The sequence below is a fragment of the Urocitellus parryii genome, chromosome 9, assembly GCF_045843805.1.
Source record: "Urocitellus parryii isolate mUroPar1 chromosome 9, mUroPar1.hap1, whole genome shotgun sequence".
NCBI classification, from domain to species: Eukaryota; Metazoa; Chordata; class Mammalia; order Rodentia; family Sciuridae; genus Urocitellus; species Urocitellus parryii.
The window spans coordinates 132,426,399-132,449,247 of NC_135539.1; the positions used below are offsets into that span (position 1 = coordinate 132,426,399).

Consider the following 22,849-nt stretch of genomic DNA (forward strand, 5'->3'; position numbering starts at 1 on the left):
CTAAGACTCAGAAGGAGACAAGGTACGTGCATGTGACTTATAAGGCAAAAGCATTATAAGCACTAAATAATCACATGTTTATATTTATTTTTGCTTCTTGCTACCGTTTATCCTGCTGTACCTTAGCAGATTAACCTGTATGGATACCAGCAGGCTCTCTTATCCTCTGATTGGGTTCACCTCATGAGGTGTCCTGGCAGGAAATGGGAAAGCAGAAGATTCCCTCTGGATCAGTGTGGATGCTACGTCCCTTAAGGGATCACTACCTTAAAGGAGACACTGCTGTGTCTCACTCCATACAGTTGTTCCCTCCTGATTCTAGTAACTGCTCCCTCTCCTCAGTTCTTTAGTTCTTCAGGAATAATAAAGGTGCCCCATCCTTAACAACTTTGTGGAAGGTATTGTGCTGTCTCTGTGGTCTCCCCACCCCATCCACTGCTCTGTAAGAAGACCCTTTTATTTGGCTCTCATCTGTTATCCAACTTGACTTTTCCAATTTGTTTTTTTGCCAAGCATCTGATGACACAATAATCATGGGCCTCACTTTTTTTATTCAGGATATTCCTTTGCTTTTTTTTTTTTTTTTTTTTTTGTACTGGGGATTGAACTCAGGGGCACTCAACCACATCTGCAGCCCCATTTTGTATTTTATTTAGAGATAGGGTCTCACTGAATTGCTTAGTGCCTCGCTTTTGCTGAGGCTGGCTTTGCATTTGCAGTCCTCCTGTCTCAGACTCCTGGGCTCCTGGGATCACAGGTGTGTGCCACCACACCTGGCTATTCCTTTGCTTTTATGTAATGTTTTGGTAATAAGTCATTCCTCCCAATTGGTTATCTCCTTGGTAGCTAGTTTAGGAAAGGAGGATCCCACTTTTCAATATATAACGTGCATAAGAGAGTTAGTAAAACTTATCTTTAAAATATCCTGATTTTCATGGTTTTGGAAGACTGAAAATAAGGAAGTGAAGGTGGATACTGACCACTCCCCCTCCCCGTTCCATTCTACTTGAGAGTTTTTTCTGGTTCATGGAAACTTGCAAAACTTGTGCCTTAAGAGGTTAAGCAGCTTTTCAATATATGCAGATTTATGTGGGTAGATATAATTAACCTAGCAAGTACAGATGACCAGGTAGGGAGTTTGGTCAGTCTTGACTTGATCTGCAGAAATTAACTCATTTCTTTGAGGCAAAGCTTACCTTGCAAATTTCCCTCTGGGCTTTGGGAATCCAGGGGGTCACATCCCCGGAAGACAGCAGCTTTTTCAGGCCTTGAATGGTCTGAGATTTGAGTGGTAAGCGTGGACCAAGCTGCTCATTCAAGTAGAGCTCACAGATCCTGTGACCCAGCATGTGACGAAAGATGGCATTTCCATTATTCCTGTTATTCATCAGAACACGCAGGAAATGGTGTAGGTCCTGCCACAGGTCCAGGAGTTGTCTCTCCACTTTCAATTTCATCTTCTTTAGGTAGTGCCGGAAGGGACTCCCTGCATGGATGTCAGCACACAGGGCCCAATATGTGTACCCCAGGGGGAGGCTTTTCCTCATGGCCTTGTGGATTGTCATCTGTGAAGAATAATTAATGATAGGGGTGGAAGTCCTCATTTGGGTGGAAAACCTTGTCTCAAAGAGGCCCTCCATGAGGAGGTGGCCCTTGGATTTCTTCATAGCGAACTTCTTAGCACAGGGATCATCATTTTCTAAGGAACTGATTATTGACTCCTTTGAAGAAGCCACTGTTGTCAGGGAAGACATCTGTGTCACCATCTTCTGAGAACTCATCTCCTGTGTAGGCATAGTCCTGCTATCCGGCTTGGGACTGGATTCCAGAAAGCGAGGGTCCGTTTCTGCCATGTGCCACATCCTCCTCCTGGCCTTCTTGCTTGAGTACTGTTTTTGGCAGTGGAAACTCTTCCTGATGCTCATGTTCAGAGGGAGTTCTCCCGAGTGGGTGTGGCAAACGCTGTACAGGCGAGTCTCATACTCCTGCATCAGGCCCTGGCAGGCCTCCTCGCTGGCCATTGCCACCTTGGCGTGGGTGTAGAAGTTGGGGAGCCAGTAGCTCTGGACTTTGAACAGAGCCACTTTCTGCATGTGGCTCAGGGTCTCCCTTCTGGTGGTTGACTGGTTGGGATGCCAGATGGAGAGGTTCAGGAGGGAGTCTGGAAAGAACATAGAAGAAGGTGAAAATGATGTGGTGGTGATGAGGAAGGTCTTTGTATTTAGCCTTACATTAGCTCCTCACAGAATTCTGAAAGCTGGATAGGGAAGACATACAGTGGACCCATTTTTAGGGTTTTCTCAGTACACAGTGACCTTTTTCTCTGATTATCTTTCTTCTTTCCCATAGAAATGAGGCATATTATGAGATTTCTTGAATAATGTTTAGACTACTGAATGTTACTGTAAAGAAAAGCAAAAAGTACAAGAAAAGATCATTAAGAACAATGATACACATATCTGAACGTCATTCTTCAGGATCCGAGATGACCAATGGAAAGGGTTTGGGTTGGATAATTTGAAAGAATCAAATCTTTCACATAATAGCCCTCACTAGCCTGGACATTTTAATGTTGTCAATTTTTCAATTATCTAGATGAATAGAAAAAAGTATGGCTAATCCCAAGCAGCAGATCTTCTAGAACACATTGATATTTCGATTTGAAATGCTTTCTTATTTAGCAAACAAATAAACATGGATGGATCTGATGTTCTAAAGAGAAGGTTGACAGACTTTTTATGTAGAGGGCCAGATAGTAAACATCTTGGGCTTTGGGAACCACATACAGTTTTGGTTGCATAATCGTCTTCTTCTTTTTCAAAACCCTTTGAAAATTAAAAACATTCTTTGCCTATGGGCACATACACTGCTCTTTGGCCCATGGGCTGTAATTTGTTCTAGAGAATCCAAGGGAGAGCTGTGCAGGCTCAGAAGATACAGGGACTTTTCAATTACCCTGTTCCAATCCATCTTCACTCCTTCCACCCACCCTGCACTGGCGGGTAATATCTCAGGAAGAGGCAAGCACCAGACTACCCAAGGACGGCTGGTCTCTTTCAATCTTTCCCCAGTTAAGGGTTGGGGTTCCCACCGCCATTCTTGATACCAAAGCAGATAGAGAGGGTGGCAGTCTGAAAAGCAAAAGACTAGGGGCTCCTAGACACTGGATTGGTTTTTTGTTTCCATCCTCCAAGAATTTCACTTCAAATATGCTTTATAATTCTTACTGATGTTCACATTGCAGAGCTTGACTACCCTGGACCCCGACTGCAGATGGTTGGCCTTCAGCATGAGAAGGAGGGACAGGTAGTAGTCTCTCTTTTTCAGGTCCATCTCATCGATGCTCAGGATCTTCTCAGCAAGGATCCAGAAATCCACCAACTCTTCACCTACAGATCAGACAGGATGGGCTTGGAGCTGCCTAATCTTGACACTTTGGTAGTTGCTTCTGGGTGAAGCCACTTGTACCCCCGCCCCCCATCAGCCTGTTCGGCTGCATCATTAGTAATTCCTCAGGGTAAGACATCATCTCCAGAAAAGTCCTAGTGTGGGGGAGGATGAGAGCATGGGGAGAAGGGACTTAATGGGTAGTGGTCCTATGTGACTTCTTGTTGTTATTGCTCTTACTAGAAAAACTATCACTTCAGGGAAAACTACAAGACTCTGAGTATGAATCCTGAGATAGTTTTGCCCCCAAAAAATGAAGATCAGAGGAAAAAGAGCATTTCCTAGATCCTGGACACCGTGAACAGCCTGCAGAAAGACGCTGGGGTCAAAAGTCACCAAAGACCCACATTCTCTATTTTACAACTTTGCAAGAGCCAAACTGATTGGCAAACGGAAAGATATAGCCTGTCCTACTTCTTCTTTACCTGGAGACCCAGGGTTTCACCCTGAAAACTAGGACCTGTTCCTAGTTTAACTTAGCCCTGATGAACTGGAGTGTCTGCCAGAGCAGACATTTCCAGCTTCCCAGCTCCCAGAAATCACCAGACACCCCAGAAGAGAAAGCAGAGATTTCCCACATGTTCACCTTTTGTTCCCTATTTCCCCACCCCAGTCGCAGTTTTATAAAGCCCTGCAGGGCTCTTGTTCATCTTTAAATCCCAATCTACTAGCCCACAGGCTGCCACAAACAATGCCCAATAAATAAATGTTAAGAGAATGAATGAATGAACGCAAGGGACCCTGACTGCTTTTACCTCTACTATGGATCCCAGTTGTACTGGATTTTTACCCAAACTGTATTATTAAACACTTCTTATATTTCCCATAGACACTCATAGCTGTCAATGGGAGATCCAGGACAACCAGAGAACTATTAAGAATGATCCAAGACAACTTGAAGGGACAAATTCAAGAACCCACCTGCGCTGCCCTTGAGGTAGGAGCAGAAGCGCCACATCCCTCTGACTCCGCCAATGCATTTCTCCAGTAGCCACTGGTCTGCCATCTTCCATCTCATCATCTTGGCTGCCAGAAAAAGTCCATGGTAAGAGGGAGAATGAGCTCTTCCCCTGCCTCTCTCTCTCAGCCTTGCACACAGCAGACGCCCATTTGCTCAGTGTGAGTAAAGAAAAATGGTGGCCAGTTAGGGAGTGGGGTCCTGACAATGGAGTGCTTTTGAAATTAGGCACCATGCCATCTAGTGACATGGGTCAAGTGACATGTGGTTCCCACAGACAAGCACACAGTCCACCCTCCACCCAAGGCACCTCCCCGTACAGTCTCCACTTGACCATGATCTTGCCCTCAGGGCACATTTTCATCCACCTTTACAAATGTCTATATATAATGAAAGGGTGGTTGAGAGGGGGATTTGTTATAATGTTTTCCTCCATGGATGCTCCTGGACCTTAACTTTGTCGTGGTAGCGCATCATTAATTTCCTTTGGTTAGTGAGTCAAAATTTACCAATGTAACCCCAGATGGAAATTTTGTTCATTCATTCCTTCCACAAATATTCATTACATGCCTACTAAGTGCCAGATACCATTCTAGGTGATTTAGATACAATAGCACAGAACAAAAATCCCAGGAGCTTATATTCTTGTGAAAGAGACAATAAGCAATAAGCATGATGAGTAAATGCTTTCTCTACTAAGATTAAAGGTTACAAGCACCATAGAAAAAAAAGGAAGAGCAGAGCAAGGTAGAGGAGATTGGGAGTTCTGGGGGCACAGTTGGGATGATGGGAACAAGGTAGTATCACATAGGATCTATGGTCAGAGTAGCTTTTATTGAGGGGATAGGATTTGCATGGGCACATGAGGAGGTGACAGGGAGCCATGTGGACATCTGGAGGAGCATCCAGGTAGAGGGAACAGCCAGTGGAAAGGCTTGAAGTGGTAAGTGTCCTGTATGTTGGATAAATTGCAAGGAGGTCAAGGTGGCTGGAATGGAGTGAATGGGGGTGGTGAGAATAGGAGGAGATTCGGTCAGAGAGGAAACGGAGCCAGGCCTCTCACACCCAGAAGGTCACTGAGACAGGAGCCACTGGTGGTATGTGTGGGGGAAAGTGCAGGCAGAGTGGAGGAGAAACATAATTTGAAGTATATTCCCTCCTCCCAATTTTTTATTATAGTAAAATACATCTAACATAAAATTTACCATTTTCACTCTTTTAAAATATATGGTTCAGTGTTATTAAGTGGATTCATAAAGTTGTGCAACCATCACCACCTCCCATCTCCAAAACACTCTTCTTGTAAAACTGAAACTCTGCATCAATTAAACAATAACTCCTCATTTCCTCCTCCTCCCAGCACCTGACAATCATCCTCCTCCTTCCTGTGTCTGATTTTGACTATTGTACATTCTTCATGTAATGGAATCAAACAGTATTTGTCTTTTTTCTCAGCACAATGTCCTCAAATTTCATCCATATTGTAGCATATGTCAGAATTTTCTTTTTAAGGCAGCACAATATTCCATTGTATGTATGTAACATTTTTGCTTATCTATCTGTTGATGGACACATAGTTGTTTCCACATTTTTTGCTATGTAGAGAATGCTGCTATGAACATGGGTTTACAAATATCTCTGAGTTGGGCATAGTGGTGCATGCCTATAATCTCAGAGGCTCAGGAGACTGAGGCAGAAGGAGGATCCCTGGTTCAAAGCCAGCCTCAGCAATTTAATGAGGCCCTAAGCAACTTAGTATGACCCTGTCTCAAAATAAAAAAATAGAAAGGGCTGGGGATGTGGCTCAGTGGTTAAGTGCCCCTGGGTTAATTCACTGGTACCCCACAAAAAAAATCTTTGAAACCCTACTTTCAATTCTTTTGAGTTTATACCCAGGAGTTAAATTGCTCAATCATTTGGTTCACTTTTGAAGGACAGTTTTGCCAGACATAGAATTATTGACTACTTGGATTTTTCTTTTGGAAATGTAATATACAAGCCCACTTGCCTTTGGGGCTCCAAAGTTTCTGGATTATAAATCCACTAATAATCATATGAAATCCACTTATAAATGACAAGTTATTCCTTCCTTGCTGCCTTTAAGATTCTTTGTTTTTGCCTTTCAAAATTTTATTATTATGTGTCTTAGTGTGAGTATCTTAGAGTTCATCTTTCTAAAAGTTAACTGAGCTTCTTGATGTTTATATTCATGTTTTTCATCAAGTTGGGAAGTTTTCAGCCATTATTCTTTAAATATTATCTCTTCCTTCTTTTCTTGTCTAGAACACCTTAAATGCATATTCTGGTGTGCTAGATTGTGTCCCACAGGTCCCTGGGAGACTGTTCACTTTCTTTAGTATCTTTTCTTTTGTTCCTCTGATTTCATAATTTCCTCTGACCTATCTTCAGGTTTACTGATTCTTTCTTAAATCTATTCTAGTCCATTCTATTCACTGATTCCCTCTACTGAATTTTTCATTTCTGTTTTTCTCTTTGGTTTCTTTTTGGCTTTTCTATCTTTTCATTGAAATTTCTGTTTTGTTTACATGTCATTTTCTGAACTTTTCCTATATTGTTCTTTAGTTCTTGGAGTAGCTTAAAGGCAATTGTTTTAAAGTCTTTGTCTAGTATATCTGTCATCAGATATTTTTGCAGAACAGTTTCTTTTGTCTTATTTTTCCATGAAATGGACCATACTTTCCTGTTTCATTGTACGCCTTGTGACTTTTTGTTAAAATTTTGACATTTGAATCTAATAATGTGCAACTCTGGAAATCAGAATCTGCCCCCCCCCCGCCTTGCCCAGAGTTTTCTGGTTTTGTTATTTATTTTATTTATTTGAGGGAAAAAAATTAATTGCTGCAAGATATTTCTGTGTCAAGATAAGTTTGAGGTATAAACTTAGGTCTTTGCATGTCTTTTTTGAACTAGTGCCTTTCCCTAGGTATCATTGATTATTTTCTAATTAGTTTCTTTTAAATGTTCTAGTTCTTAATCTCTGACTCCAAAAAGGGGGAAAAATGAAAAATAAAAGAGGGACTAGACCCTCCAAGGCTGAAATTACATCAGTAGATGGCGAAGGGCTTATAGCAATGGAGAGGTAAAACAGAAATGGCTGCCGGTCTGTGGACCTCTGTGATCAGAAGAAGCAAATAGCACACAGATCCTGTCTATTTGGGGGTCTTCTCTGATTTTGCGACCCTCACAACCTGTGTCCAAGCCTCTCTGTGGGCTGAGACTGTGACAGCTGTCAGCCATGGAGCTGGTGCTTGGAGATAGGCAGCTGCTACCATGCTAAGAGCTGTACAATTTACTGTTTGAGCCTTTCCCTGAAAGTTGTGAGCCTCAACGGACTCCAGAATAGGAACATCATATAGATTCTGTCAGTGTAATTCTTACCCAGGTATGGGAAGAGATTACCAGTGCTTCCTAATTAGCCATCATCCTACAATCCTCTCACTCTCTTCCCCAAAATTATGCTTTAAAAGGCTTTCTCTGGTTGCTATGAGCAGGAGAGCAAGAGTAAAGTTAAGGAGATTGAGATGATTCCAGTATCAGTTAAGAAATAATGATGGTGATTTAGAACAAATGATAATAATGAAGGTGGTAAGATGTGTTTGATTCTGTACATATGTTAGGCAATTTTTTCATACTTTATGACCATTGTGTAGTTTCTGACTACAGTGAGATAAATAGACTATCCCACATGACTCCTGATTATTGCTCCAGGTACCAATTTTTCAGCCCAAGATTTAACCTATTGCTACACATAGGTTGGACCACTCACATATTTACAAAATGTACAAAATGCAGCTGGTATTTTTATCCTACTGGCAGGCATAGGATCATTATATAATATGGCTTCCCATATTTCTACACAATACACACACACACACACACACACACACACATTCTGTTTACCTCCTTCTTCAGACTTAATGAAACTGATTAATTCCTGACAGAGAATGTAACTGAAACACAAGTTTGTTTTGCAGAAGAAAGGTAACCGATATTTTTCCAACCAGGTCAATAGTCCTTTGTATTTGGCAATCTAGAGAAAAATCAAAATAGCAACAGAAAGATAAATGAAATTTAACAGTTAAGAAATGCTGCTTAGCAAGTGGTGATAAATAACCTCACACTTGGCAGTATCTGACTGGAAGTAGAGGTGTGTGGATTAAAAATCCTCAGTTCAGTGGAAACACAAGATGAAGCTCCTAAAGAAATGTATGGACCCGTATGGATTAACAAGTTTGGTCTTTCTTCAAAAATTCTTCCGTATTTCTGGGTGAATTTCTTCCAGAAAAGATCTAAGTCTTGATTTACAGAAAAGAATCAGAAAAGGTCTCAGTTTATGGTATCAGGTCATAAACTCTATTTAACTACTCTATTTAACTTGTCTTGTAAACACACATTATTTCTTACAAGCCTCCACCCTTATCAGTTGTACAACATGTACAAAAACACATGCAGACCATTTAGAGTACAGAAGGGATCCCTGAGACATGGAAACGCTGGAGGAGGGAGGACAGATTTTAACAATTTAAGCTTCATAGTTATTTTAGGGAAACCAAATGTAAGAATTGGAGTAGGGTATCTTCTCTTAGTAACTCAGAGAAAAACAAGGCTTATTATGAGCAGGGCTTAGAGTGACTTTTCTGATCCACAAACCACTGGTAATGCACATGGAAGCCACTGGCTGATCTAAGTCTTGGGAAGAAGAAAGGGGAAACAAGGTGAAGAGAAAGACAATCTAGAAGGAATAGGAAAAGAAATATATGAAGAGAAAAAAGATGAAGAGGAAAAACTTGCCTCTGGAAGAGAACTGCAGATTGGCACCTTACCTTGATCTGTATCTGATAATGTGTATCTGATCATACCTGTGTGGACTAGAGATGGCCACTTCATATCCCACCCAATGTAGCCATTGCCAATCAATTCCTGGGCTCTTTTTGCTTAAATGTGGCTCAAGGTTTTTCTCAGCATAGTATTCCAAACATCTACTATCCCCAATCACAGTAGACATGAGAGATGAATTAAAATTGCTAATAATGGACTAGAATATAAAGGAAAGAATTCACCAGAAATTGCTTGCCCAAGGTGAGAGTGTGAAACGTTTACCTGGCATGATGCTGTTTTTTCTACTCACCTGCTTTCTGGTTTCTTACACTCATTCTCTAATCTCCTTCTTCCCCTCTCTCTCCCAATCCATGCTTCAAATACAACTCTCTCTCTTCCTCGGCCCCAAACCCTCTGCCATCCTAGGCTCCTACTCACCAAGTCGCGAGGTATTTCTGGCCACAAGTTCCACTGTGATTTTTCAACAAGATAAAATGGGGTCTGACCAAAGACCTGTAAAAGAAAGCTAGGAAACAGCCAAAGAGCCAAGAGCTTCTCTTCATATTCATGACATGCTCCTGCGGCCACAGAGGAAGAGAGGCTCTGCTGTTTTCCTATTTGAAGGGACATTAATTCTTAAATTTGCAACACCGGATCAATGGAACCTGCACAAAAAGACTTTGAATAGAGAGAATTGCAATATTCATTCATCTTTTGACTGCATCCTGCCTGGGCCTGGGGGCTATTGCTTATGTGCAAAGCCGAAAGCCCTTGATATGAGAACACCTTACGCTGTGGGTTGCATCATCCCCTTCCCTCATGAACTTAGAGAGCTCAAGCCAAGTTCTAAAACCTTTTCCTAATGAGAAGTAGCTTTGGATTTACCTAAACTCTTGAACTGGAGAAAGTAGAGAGGGCTGAAGATATGAGGAGGACTAGGGGTAAAAATTACATGCTGAGGCTTTGAGAGCATCAATTCTAAGCTACTATTCTCTGTTGTCGAGCCTGGGGGAAGGATTATCATCTAGGAACTGATGGGAAAAGGCTTCTGTGCTTATATCACAGGGAAACCATGGGAATTAAATGGTAGACATGTTGACAGGAGTGTTTGACACGATAAACACGACTGTCTCTCCGTATACCACAGCTGCCAAAATGGCCAGGACTTCATCTTACACTCTTGGCCGGAATGCCACCTTTCCACATCACTCTGTTTCTAGAAACTTGTCTTCATAAATTGGGTGATTAATGTGTCTTAAGATTACTTAGGTCCCAGCAGTTCAAGAGCCTGAGGCAGGAGGATGGCAAGTTCAAGGCCGGCCTCAGTAACTTAGACCCTAAGCAATTTAGTGAGACCCTGTCTCAAAATAAAAAATAAAAAGGGCTGGGATGTGGCTCAGTGATTAAGTGCCCCTGGGTTCAATCCCTGGTACAAAAAAAAAGTTGACTCAGGAAAGCTTTCATTAAGATAGTGGCAAAGGCATTAGCGTGTGTGAGGATTACCTGAAAGCCCCACTCCTGGAGATCCCTCTCTTCCTCCTCCCTCCTTTTCAAATCCTGTTGGCCGCTGCCACCTTACTTTCTCTCCTCTGTCTGTGAGGCCTTTTCTGGCTACTCAACCCCCTAGTCTTTCCCCCCACTTCTTTATCCATCCCTCCTGCTCCACCTTCTGCCCCTGGTCAGCTCTCAGATATCCACTCCTAAGATTTGGCTTGGTCAGCTTCTCCTGACTCTTCAGGAAGAATAGCCTCCCTGCTCCATGCACTCTCCAGCTGCCTCCTAAAAGTCTCCATTAGGTCACTCGTATCTTAAATACTAGTCTCTCACTTTAGACTGGGAGCTCCTTGAGGACAGGGATGGCGCATTAATATGTACATCCCCAAAACTAATCCCAGTGGCTGGTACAGAGTAACCACTCAGCAACTGAGATAATACAGTGGTTTCTCCGCTTGTCTGAAATTTCACCTTTTAACAGATGACATCCAGTGGGAAAGGGCGTTCACTAAAATGAACCACAATTTATAAGATGCCAGCATTAAAATGTCATCAAAAATTTAATCCAAAAAAGATGTAGAATGAGGCCAGGTTTGGGTTTGAGTTGGATTTTGAAGTTTGTCTAAGTTACGTAGCCCGAGGACATACAGTTTGGTTTTAGCCCACAACTTAAAGGCTGCATGCTAAACACCTGGTAAGGGGAGTAGAACAGAATGAATAATCCTTAGTCCTTGTCCTGAGGGAATTCACGATCTCACACTCCAGGGGGATACAGACATGTGTACACAGGCAACACAAGACAGCTGCAAATTGCCAAGGGGAACAGAGGCAGGAGAAGTTCCACCAGGAGGTCCCAGTGTGAGGGCCTAGGAATTCCCCAAGAAGAACAGAATTTAAGGTGAGATTGGAAGAGAGGTTTGGAGGTGGGGGATGGCAGGTGCACTTAGCCAGTGTAAAATGGCGGTCACTAGAGCACTGGGGATCAGCAGCTGATGTGAGGGGAGGTGACTCTGGACAGTTAAGAGGCAGTTAAGGAGGCTGAGCCTTGAAAACTTGGTTGTATTCATATTAGGGAGCTCCCGGAGATTGTAGAGGGGGTTCTGGTTCATATTTATTGGCTCAAGTTGGAAAAGTTTGCATTTGATAAGGAACTTAGTAAACAACGAAAATAACAAAAGGGCACTGAGCTCAGTGAGGTTTATTATTCAGCTGTCAATAAAACATTTGAACTTAAGTCTGACAATGCTTACCGGGAGAGAAAGAAATGTATTGAAAAAATCGGCAAAGATTTCATCCTTCAGCAGAATTATAAGATTTGTAGAACGGAGTATCTCTGTATGGGGAGAGAGAAAACAAAACAAAACAAAACCCATGACCAGGACTGCATTCATGTTGGGAAAACAAGATAATTTCCCATGGCTGAATCTCAGCCCGATGACCTCCATTAGGGTCATCCACTCGGCTTCCCCTTCTCCAGGACTCTCCCATGTCACCTGCTTATATACTCCCAGCTGAGGGAGCACACAGCCTCACAGGGCTGCCCATTCCATTTGTGAAGAGAGAAAACATTAGGAAGTTTTTTCTTACAGTGAACTGCCTTCTATTTTGGGAAATTCTACAATTCATCCAAGTCCTCTTACATAAGACAGCGCTTCCAATATTTATAAAGACATCACAGCCTCGGGCTTACTTCCAGCCTCTCTGCCTGGTCACTAAGTTCTTCAGCCTGTTCCTCCTCATGTGGCCTCCTTTCCATCAGGCTCCTCTCTCGCGGGTGGGAATGGCACCCACAACCCAAGCCCTGCAGTTGCTTCCCAGGGCAGAGGAGAAGTGAACTATTGCCCATGTGGCATGTTGCATTAGTGTGGCCTGAAACGGAGCCAGCTTGGGAGCTCTCACACTGCACCCTTAGCTCCACCACACTTTATTTAATAGAATCACTGTCAGAAACCAGGGGCAGGAATTTACTTGTGCTGCAGTCAAATTTCAGCTGGTGAGTTTGGGCCCAGCGTTACAAGCTGGTAAGAGCTTTCCTGAATCTTGGTTTGGTGGTGCAGTGTATTTATTAAATTCTCAGGTTTGATTATTATTTTGTCTAAGTTAGTCAGAGGATATATTGAATGTCAAGAAAAACTAAACATGGAGACCCTCAGTGGACTAGGGACCTAAGTGTATTCCAATTCATTGTCTACACTCTTTAGAGCCCAATGTTCAACTAGTGAGTAACAAGATAATTGGCAACTAATGGGCCATATCCATCATACCCAAAGTTCATAATAAAAGACTATAAAACCAACAATCGAAATCTGGTACAGTAGACTATCAGTCTAGTTAAGGGTTTGGTGAGGTGAGTGCCACCCTCCACCGTCACTACAGTGCAGTTTTGGTAACATGAGAAGACCGTTTACCTCCGTCACCTTTCCTGATTACACCAAGTGATCAAGGCCTTTGAATAATAGAAATAGAAACCCAGACAATCAAACGCTACTATGAGCAGGGAGCTGGGGCCACTCTTGCTTTCTGTTCTACAGATAGTCTCCCCCCGCCTTTAGTGCTGTCCACATGTTTGCCTTCCCCATTTCTTCATTCTGTGTTTCCATTTTCTTCTGTTCTGTATTTCACATGAACTTTCTTGGGTCTCTCTCACCAGCTCTCTGCTCTTCTTTTTATGAGCAGTTCTCTGGCTGATTTATCCTATGACACATAAATTATTCCAAAATTTGAGTTCCTGGCCCAGACTTCTCTCTTTGGCTCTAGTTGTAAATATCCAATGAGCTGTGGGACTTCTCTACATACATATCCATAGCAACTCCAAAATGTTCAAAATGTCCAGGTTCCCAACATGCCCCCTTTCCTATATTCCCAGTCTCAGTTACTGTAATCATCACTTATTCAATTATCTACATCCAGAAAACCGAGATTCATCTTTTCTCCTCTCTCCTTCTCTCTTGCTCCATCTCTCTTCTCTTTACCCCACCACATTCAATGGTGGTCTGTTCCATGGTTTCTCCCCTGAATTTATTTCTGGAATCTGGTTCCATAGGTTTATTCTCTTATTTCAGATGTTTATCATCTCTCTCTCAGACTACTGCATCAGTCTTCTAAGTGGTTTCCCTAGTTCCAGTCTCTTCCTTCTTCATTCATGCACTGCCACCATAATATGTTGATGTTACTATTTTTAAAACTCTTCAAAGTCCCCTCAATGTCCTAAGGTAAAGTCTAAGTGCCGGAGCTTCACCCTGTCTGACTTTTGCCTCCTAGGCTCATCTCCCACCACTGCACACCATGCCGCCTCCCTTTTCCAAGCCAAAACCAAGGCACTGTTATTTCCCGAATATGGTAGATACTCAAATTTCAAACTCCATGTCTTTGTTCTCACCTTCCCAGTGCCTAAAATGTCCTTTCAACTCTAGTCAGCTTCACAAATGACTAGATACCCATCAAGAACTGATTTACATATTATCTTGGTGACCAAGAATGGTAGAATCTACCACAGTGGTGGAACACAACGACAATTGACAAGCCATGTTGTTTTGTCCATTGATGTATCTTCCTCCTTTGAGTCTCTGGGAGGAGCGAATTGGTCTTCTCATCCTGTCCTAGGCACTTAAAATGTTCGCACATTATCCAAGTCTGTAAATGCTGAACGATTTATTCTTTCAAGAGCTGATCTTTAATCTTCTGGGATTTGTTTGTTCCTCTGTAATTTATAAAGCCTAATTTGCATTTCCTGAATAAGTATGTTATTGAGACTGTCTGCAAGCCGAACAGTGGGGTTTGGCAGAAATTTCTCAATGGATCATTTTCCTTATCTACATACACTTCTGGTATCCAGAGAGGCTTTAATGGTAGGGCTCACCACTCATGAAGTAGTCTTATCGAGGTAAGGGAACAAGGCTGCCCACATTTGCCTTCCCATTTTCTTTATTCCTTTTTTGCCATTTTCTTCTGTTCTGGATTCAGACTTCCTAATAATTGGAGAAGGGCTTTTGTGCTCATTCCAAATCATAATATTGACTTGGTGTGAGAAATCACTGGATGATCCCAAACCCCTTGCAAGCCGTCTCCCTGGAGGAGGTAAGGCACATGGAGGGCCAAGCTATATTTGACTCTCTCCTCTAGGCTTAGTTGTCTCATGAACAAGGCCCTGTCCTATCCTTAACATCTAGTAGCAGAAGTAGGAAGGGGCAGGAGAGAAAGAGGAGGAAAACAAAGGGCATGACTGCCATACGGGTCACTTGTGGTACCCCCAATGATGACTCCAGTGAACTGGGAAGGCAAGTGGTTTGCCTCGGGGGCTCAGTCTTGGAGACGTCTCTCTCAGACACTCACCAGTGTTGCTCATGTTGCCTCGCTTTTCCTGCCACTGTGATTGGTTAGAAACAGAATTAGCCTGTAGTCAACAGCAACCCACCCCTTGTGAACACACAGTGACACTTCTGAGGAGTTCCAGGTTCCATTGGCGGGGGCCTACTTATATCTGATGGAGACCATCATCTGAAGGTAAGTTTTTTTCTTACCTGATTTTACCGATTCCTTTGAATGTACCAGAGTCATCCTGGACTTGGTCCACACTCTTTTGTGTGCATTGACAGGTTCTTTCTAAGTGTGTCCAAGCCCTCTTCAGTACTCCATCCTTTCCTACCTTATGGTGATGTTTTTGAGTGACTCACTTCAGTTCCCACGGACCTGTAAACTGTTATACTAGAGGTGATTGTAATAAGCAGTGTCTCCTGGATGTTCTGCACCCTGAAGACAACTTTCAAAGGACTTGACCTTCCTTGTCTCTGAAAGGTTTTGAGGCAGATGCTTGATCTTTTCATCCACTCTTTGTTTCTCTGGTCCTCTTCTGATAAAAGTGAAAGACCATCAGCCCTATAAACCCTAATAATTTAGGCAGAAAACTTTTTTTCCCCAAACTTTTGAGAATGGAGTTGTTCAATGTTATACTTATGAGAGGACTTAAAGAACTCTATAAAGTTCTAGAATTGTTGGGAAGCTCATATAATGCTTAAATCCTTGTTCCATGGGGGGGGGGGATAAGATTTTGAAAGTTGAAAGGAATGTTAATAATGAATTGCCAATAAAACATTACTTACATTTGAAAAAATTATTATATTCTTTAGTATATATAAAGACCAGATACTGTTATTTTAAAAATGAGAAGAGAATCTTCTTGATGTTTTACTTGTCGCAGATGGGCTCATAGTCTACTGTATTTCTTCTATCTATTATCACCTTATCCATTAGTCCTTGTAACACAAAGATCTTGAGGGAATTCAGAGTAAAGTTCTGGGTGGTTCTTAATATCAGCTTATTTCTTGGAATATCATCTCCTTTTGGAAAAGGCTCTCACAACCTCAGCAAAAGAAATAGAGTTGTGGTCTCTTCCAAAATTAATGGCGCACACACAGTAGCGATGTGTACTCGTCGTATTCTGTGAGATGGTATGCTCTCAGGCTGGTCTTCAATTAAGCTGTGTGAAGCTACTCTCTAGCCCTAAGTGCTGCCCACTACCTTCCCCACCAGCTCAAAAAGGCAGACTGTTGGAGACATTAACAACCAAATGATGGTCACACTGAAAGGTTAATAAAATAGGTACTTGTCACTCCATTTTTCTATATGCTTAACAAAATACTGTTGAAATCTTAAGAACTGTTTGCTAATCTTGTTCCCAGAATGTGCTATCCCCAACTGCCAAATTGCAAAATGTAACTTCCCTCCCTGCCCTCTCCAAGGAAAGTATATAAGCTCTGCTTGAGCTGTTCTCAGGGCTCTATCTCTCTTTGCTCTATTCAAGTGAGCTCTGAGCCCCAGCATGCTGGTCCCCAAATAAACCCTTTGCTGTTGCATGAGGCAGTCTCTTGGTGGTCTCTTCCTCCGACGTTTCGCTGGTCCCTTACATTGGGAAGCTTATATAATGCTTAAATCCTTGTTCCATGGGGCAGGGAGGGAGGCAGAATAAGTTATTTTAAAAATGGGTCTCTTCCAAAATTAATGGTGCACACAGTAGCGATATGTATTCGTATTCTGTGAGATGGTATGCTCTTAGGCCGGTCTTCAACTAAGCTGTGTGAAGCTATTCTCTAGCCCTAAGTGCTGCCCACCACATTCCCCACAGCTCAAAAAGGCTGACTGTTGGAGACATTAACAACCAAATGATGATCACACCAACAATGGTAAGGTTCAGAAGCCCACATTCCTGGCTAGAGGCTTGAAGTACATAATGATTGCATGTCCCTGTGACCTTTTTAGAACCTTCTAGTTCCCAAAAGAGGAGTACCAGATGTATCCCAAATTTGTGTGATAATAAGAATTATGGGGGCACTTGTTAAAAACATAAATTACCAGGTCCTTCCCCTGGAAATTCTGTTGGAAGGACTAGGTTGAGCTCAGGAGTCTATATGTTTTACAAGTACCCCAGATAATTATTGTTATCAGGAAAACATGGGAAACAATGTTTTTAAAATTAGATAGACCTGACTTCACATCTCAGCTGTGAGATTTACTAGGTGTATCAGATTCAAGTTGAAATGATTTCCCAAAATGTGGAGGGTCTTCTTACTCCAGGAGTTACTTTGAAAATGGTAGCAGATCTCTTTGGCAAATATTAGGAAACAGAGTAACAGTAACACTTGCAAAAATATGACTTTTCTTCCTCACGGTAAACATGCTTTCTTTTGAGAGCTTCTAGGGTCTTGACTCACAGCTGCAAAACAGATACTGGACCTGATTCACTGTCACAATGGCTTCTTTCAGTTTCCTATTTGTTAATTAATTCCCTATTTATTGAGCACTTCCCTGTATGATGGAAAATTTTCTAGATGTTTTGGATGTGTCCATGAGTAAACCAGTCAAAAATACTTACCTTTATAGAGCTACTATTCTCCACTGAGCTTCCCATTTTCCTCCTCAAGATGAAAAGTTCTGAAAGGAGGGTCTGGTTGTTGGCCCTTACTACCAGGGCCAGGAGGGGGACTATCATACTCCCTGTGGCATCCACAGTAGGAGACAGTTCTTCTTGAAAGTCACACAATGATTTTTTAAATACCAAAATAGAAAGGGTAGTCAGAGAGTGAGTGACCCAGAGGTTTTGAGACACACACACACACACACACACACACACACACACACACATACACACACACACTTCTATCTCATAGATTGAATTCTGTGCTTATTCATGTCTACACATTTGAGCCTAATAGGAAACAGATGCAGGTGATGTTTACTGACTGCTTATGTGCTTTTCCTGCTTTCCTCCCCATCCCTCCATCACTTCCCTTAAATTGATATAATTCAATACCAAATGGAGACGAAGTGCCCCTTCCAGTCTCATGTGGAAATGGCTCCCTCTGGTGAACGGTGGGAAAGACTACATCTTTCTCTCCAAAAAGTACTCTAATTTGGAGACTTTGATTTTTGTTTTTCCCCAAGTTAATCTTCAGCTGGTTTTTCTTTCCCAAGTGTTTAGGATTAATTTCCAAGTGCTCATACCTAATTAACACAAGGTACACAAAAACCCTTAATGTCAGAACAGTAGGCCCGCCTATTCTGCCACTGTATCGCATGTTGGCTATGGTTCTTTGTGGCTTTGAGACCCCTGCTGATACTGCTAATATTTAGCATTTTTCCCTGAAGGTATATGTTTTGAGACATAATAATATTTGGGGGCATCAATTTTCTACAATCGATGAATTCATCAGTTATTTAAAAGAACTTTAAAAGCACTAAAAATGGGATAGTTCTTCAGCTTCTGTATCCCTTCAACTGTCATCTTCGCAGGGAGATAAAATCTTGAAATACTAATATTAAGTCCTTACTTCTCATCCCTTGTATGTGGCTTTTCTCCTGTTTAGTCAGAAATTTCAATTCATGAAGAGGTTGGGTTGTATTAGCAAGAGTCAATTTTTTAAAGTTTAAAAAAATCCAAAATATGCTCTTCAGATTTAAAGGGGGGGTGGGGAGGGAGGGAGGGAGACTTGAGTGGAGAAGAAAACAGAGTTTTTGTCATTTCAATAAGAAAGAAAGAAGAGAGGACAAGCAGATCTCCTGTCACCCCAGTTTCAAGGCACCAGAGGAGGATCAAACAGGCCAGAGAAGGGGAGCTATGAGGCTGGGCCAAGGCCTGGGAGGATGTCCAAGGTACGGGGGAACAAGGTATGGGAACCAGAAGTGATAACCAGGAAGAGGGCAGAGCCCCATTGGTTCCTAGGATGAGGGGGAAGCATAGAAGCTAACTTATGTTTTATTTCCACACCTGGGTCCTCTGTTAGTCTCCATTGGACAGGAATGTGGTTGCCTGATGATCCCACTGATGCAGGTATGAACCATCCACGGAGCTGGTCACATGCCACATGTCCAGCACATGCTAAGACCTGGCTGAGTCTTATCTAAAGATCCCAGATTCCTTCCCCCTCCACAATAACAGGCTGCTCACAGCCCCCGAAACCACAGGGTGAAGATCCTTCACAACAACTCACTCCTTTTGCACCCTAATTTTTGAACAAGAAAATTAACAAGGAAGTGTAGGACCAGAACCAAAGGACACATCTAGTTCTCCCAGGAACCAGAAGAACAAAGGAAATGGGAAGGATGATGGAACCCCCTTCCCCTGCCCCAGCCCCAGCCCCAGCCCCACTTTGTCCTGACCAGATGCTTTACACTTAGCCATGAGTGAGGAAAACTTGATAAAGTCTTGATAGCCTATGGTTCCAAATAACTTTGGCTCTACCCTTCACAATTCCAGCCTCCCTGACACCCAGCAATGGCATTGTGTGACACAGAAAAATGTCTAGCCTCCTTAAGCTACTTTCTTAACCCTTTTGAGTTTTAGATAATATTCACCTACAAACTTCACTGTCAGGAGAGTTGTGAGGATAAAAAAAAAGCATCAAGAAGAGATAAGTCATTGGATTTTATTATATAGGAGAATCAGAAAAGAGTGGGTCCTGGCGAATCTACTACTTGGAACTTGATTCCCAAGTGTGCAGAGCAGTGGGTGACATGCCTGGAGGGAGAGTCTGATAGTACTAGAGGAGGCAGTGCAGAGGAGAACCCCTGGAGGCAGTCGAGCCCTTGGAGCCCTCTCTGTGAGTAGGGTGCTGCTCTGTTCTTCTAGATCTCACTGAGCAAGAAGCTGCAAAAGGGTCTGACTTTCTGCTTGATAAATCACAAAGTCATCAAAATAAAGAACTCAAAATGAGTTCTGAATTCTATTTAGTCAAAATATGATTTCATAGTATCATCATGAAAGAGATCCAGAACCAGAAAGAATGAATGTGGTTATTATGTTGGGTAAATTATTATTATGTACTAAATTTGACTGTGGTGGATATTCCATGTGGTGGAGTGAGGGATATTTGTAAAAAGTTTCAAAAGCAGGATATAGAAAATTTCTTTAATGTTCTCATGGGAGGGGAGTGGGCGATACAGAGAGGTGCAGGGCAAGCAGGTACCATAGCTGGAGCTGAGGAGGGAAACGCTTGGGGAGTTGAGAGAGGAGGTCTTAGTGGCAGGACTCTTATTCTGTTCACCTTTCCTCTATGCACTGTTCAAACAAGGCTGAGGGAAGCCAGAAGGGAGAGGGTGCACATCCATTCCAGCAGAGTCTGCAGCTTCAAGGTAGGACCCCCATGAAGGAAGGATACCAGGTTCTGCTTCCTGGCGGCTCACCTCACAGCTTCTCATCCAGGCATCTTGGAGTGTGAAGGCCACAGGGCACTACCAGGGGGCGCATCCAGGTTCAGTCTTTAATAAAAATGTAGCAATACCACAAAAAAGAGAAGCCATAGATCCAGATCATCAAACTGGCATTGAAGACCACATGCCAGCAGAAGAAAGTGGTGGCAAACGCTATGTCATTTTTGTCATCATCCATCCATTTATAGCCAGAGATTGGCTTGAACAACATAAAGCCTATCTGTACCAACCAAGAGCCTGTGATCATGTACAAAAAGGCCTTCATTGTCCATATCAGCATGGCATTGGGAGCCCAGAGCTCTGCAGTCACTACCACCGTCAGCAGGAACATGGCCTGGGTGAGCAGGATGTGAAACTGCAGTTCTACTCCTTCTGTGTCCTGCATGTGAGACACCATCAGGGGCAGAAACAGAAATATGCCCAGGGCTTGGGTGCCTTGCTCCAGAGCCACACACCTCTGGGGCATCAGGTTCTGGCTCACCGTATCTGCACACCCCGTCAGGAAGAAGGTCAAATAGAGAGTGAGGTGCTGCCACTGTTTGCGGTACAGAAAGTCTCTCTGGTGATACATCTTGCTGATAAGAACCAGCTGTCCATGAACGCTGTTCAACTCTTGGGCTACTAAAATGAAGGCACTTAGGATCTTCATGGGGCCAATGTAATAGATCTGCCGTAGCTTTGCCCATCTTCCTTGGTCCCAAGGGCGACATGGTGGATATTGGACACGGGAGTTGCAGATCAAGGCCCTAGAGACGAGCTGTGCCTGGTAAAGTCCATAGAGGAACAGAGACAGCCCTGGGTACAGATGACCCTCAAAGCCTCCCATGGAACTGAAGGCGGGTGAGTCCAGAGGCAGAAGCCAAATGTTCAGGGATGGCCTTTCTCTCAGGGCCCTGGAGTGTGGAGGGAGCCGGGTGAAGCTTATATTGCCCACCCAGCCCACCACATCCACACACAGAAGGGAAGAGGTTGTGGAGGAGGGCCTAACTGTTGGGGTGGGTGTCTTGGTTTCCTTCCTGGCCTTCTGCTGTGGTTCACTGATAACCACCTAACCGTGGACAATGAAATGAGCCCGTCCTCCAGCACAAGGCCAGGCCTCTGCATGGTCGAATCCTTGCCTCTCCACCCGCTGTCCTTGATCCCAGTGCCACCTTCCTTACTCCCCTCCTCTTAAGTCTGTTCAGGCTACAAAATAATAGATATTATCAATGATACCAGTATCAAAATACCACAAACCGTGTCGCTTATAAACAACAGAAGTTCATTTCTCACATTTCTGGAGGCTGGAAGTCCAAGATTAAGATGCCAGCAGATTTGGTGGCTGGTGAGGACCTGCTCCCCCACGGATGGCTCTTTGTTGCTGTGTCCTCACACTGTAGGAGAGACAAGACAAGCTGTTCACTGGGCTCTTTTATGAGGGCACTAATACCATTCAAGGGGGTTCTGCCCTTGTGACCTAATAACCCCCTAATAAAGGTCCTACTTCCCAATACCATATCTGGGGGTAAGGATTTCAATAAATGAATTTTGGGGAACACAAAATTCTGATCACAGCACCTCCAAATCCACAGGACATAAGGAAGAACCCAAAGAAGGCATAGCAAACACAAAATGTAGGGCACAGTCCTTAAGATTCCTTACATGTTGTTGTTAGATTATGTATTCTGTGCACGTATGAATGTGTAACAGAAAATCCCAGCAGTATCTACAACTATAATGCACCAATAAAAAACTGTGGGAATAAAAGATTCTTTACCATATAACCTTGTACAAACATGATGTCCGCATGCAGTCCTCTAGATATAGACCTTTGTAAGAGCCACACATGAACCTATGGAGTGCCCAATTATCCTGATGTAATCCTGATGCCAGAAAAATGTTCATTCCTAAGAATGTCTCTTTGCTGATCTCCAGAGAGAACTTGGATGCTACCATCTGAGATTCCTTCCTTTGAATTAACGCAATGTTTTTCCAAGTTAAAATGCAGATGGATGGGTTCTACTCAGAACTCTTAACTCAGAATTTCTGAGGGGGGTGGTCTGCAATGAGCATTTCAGTAAGCACCTGAAGGTGATTCTTCTGGAGGCAACGTGTCCTACACGTTAGACACCACTGGGGACATCTAAATTTTCAGATGCACAGAGCAAAATGTTAAGCATTGGTGAGAAAGAAAGCTCATTAAGCTAGTAACTTATTGTGAATTCGTTTTCAAATATTTCTCTTTTGAAATTTGCATTTATTTAGAATGTAATGGTCATATTATGTTTCATGACAGCCAACCAAGTATAGGGGGTATCTCAAATTTTGTTTCACATAGATCTTACATATTTCCATTTTTGTTGGTAAACTATGTTTTTATTTTTGCTGCTGTAAATAGATCTATTTTATAATTATTATTGATATAAGAAC

At 42.7% G+C, this 22,849-nt stretch overlaps 2 protein-coding genes across 2 annotated transcripts in view; both read right to left on the reverse strand.

Moving 5' to 3' along the window:
• The window catches only part of Rgsl1 (regulator of G protein signaling like 1), a 42,400-nt gene extending 27,317 nt beyond the window's left edge, over positions 1–15,083 (reverse strand). The window contains exons 1-7 of the mRNA XM_077802955.1: positions 15,071–15,083; positions 11,989–12,071; positions 9,683–9,757; positions 8,327–8,456; positions 4,369–4,473; positions 3,228–3,389; positions 1,197–2,161 (exon numbers count right to left, since the gene is read on the reverse strand). Coding sequence (XP_077659081.1) covers positions 1,197–2,161; positions 3,228–3,389; positions 4,369–4,473; positions 8,327–8,456; positions 9,683–9,757; positions 11,989–12,071; positions 15,071–15,083 — 1,533 coding nt within the window. The remainder of the gene's footprint in view (positions 1–1,196; positions 2,162–3,227; positions 3,390–4,368; positions 4,474–8,326; positions 8,457–9,682; positions 9,758–11,988; positions 12,072–15,070) is intronic.
• A 5,400-nt stretch (positions 15,084–20,483) lies between these two features.
• On the reverse strand, positions 20,484–21,266 carry LOC113185661 (transmembrane epididymal protein 1-like). Its single transcript, XM_026392869.1, has one exon. It carries the CDS (start codon positions 21,264–21,266, stop codon positions 20,484–20,486), a length of 783 nt encoding a protein of 260 aa, XP_026248654.1.
• Positions 21,267–22,849: the final 1,583 nt, after the last annotated feature.

Coding starts and splice junctions, on each gene's coding strand:
- LOC113185661 (XM_026392869.1), bottom strand. CDS start 21,266: ATGGGAGGCTTTGAGGGTCATCTGTACCCAGGGCTGTCTCTGTTCCTC.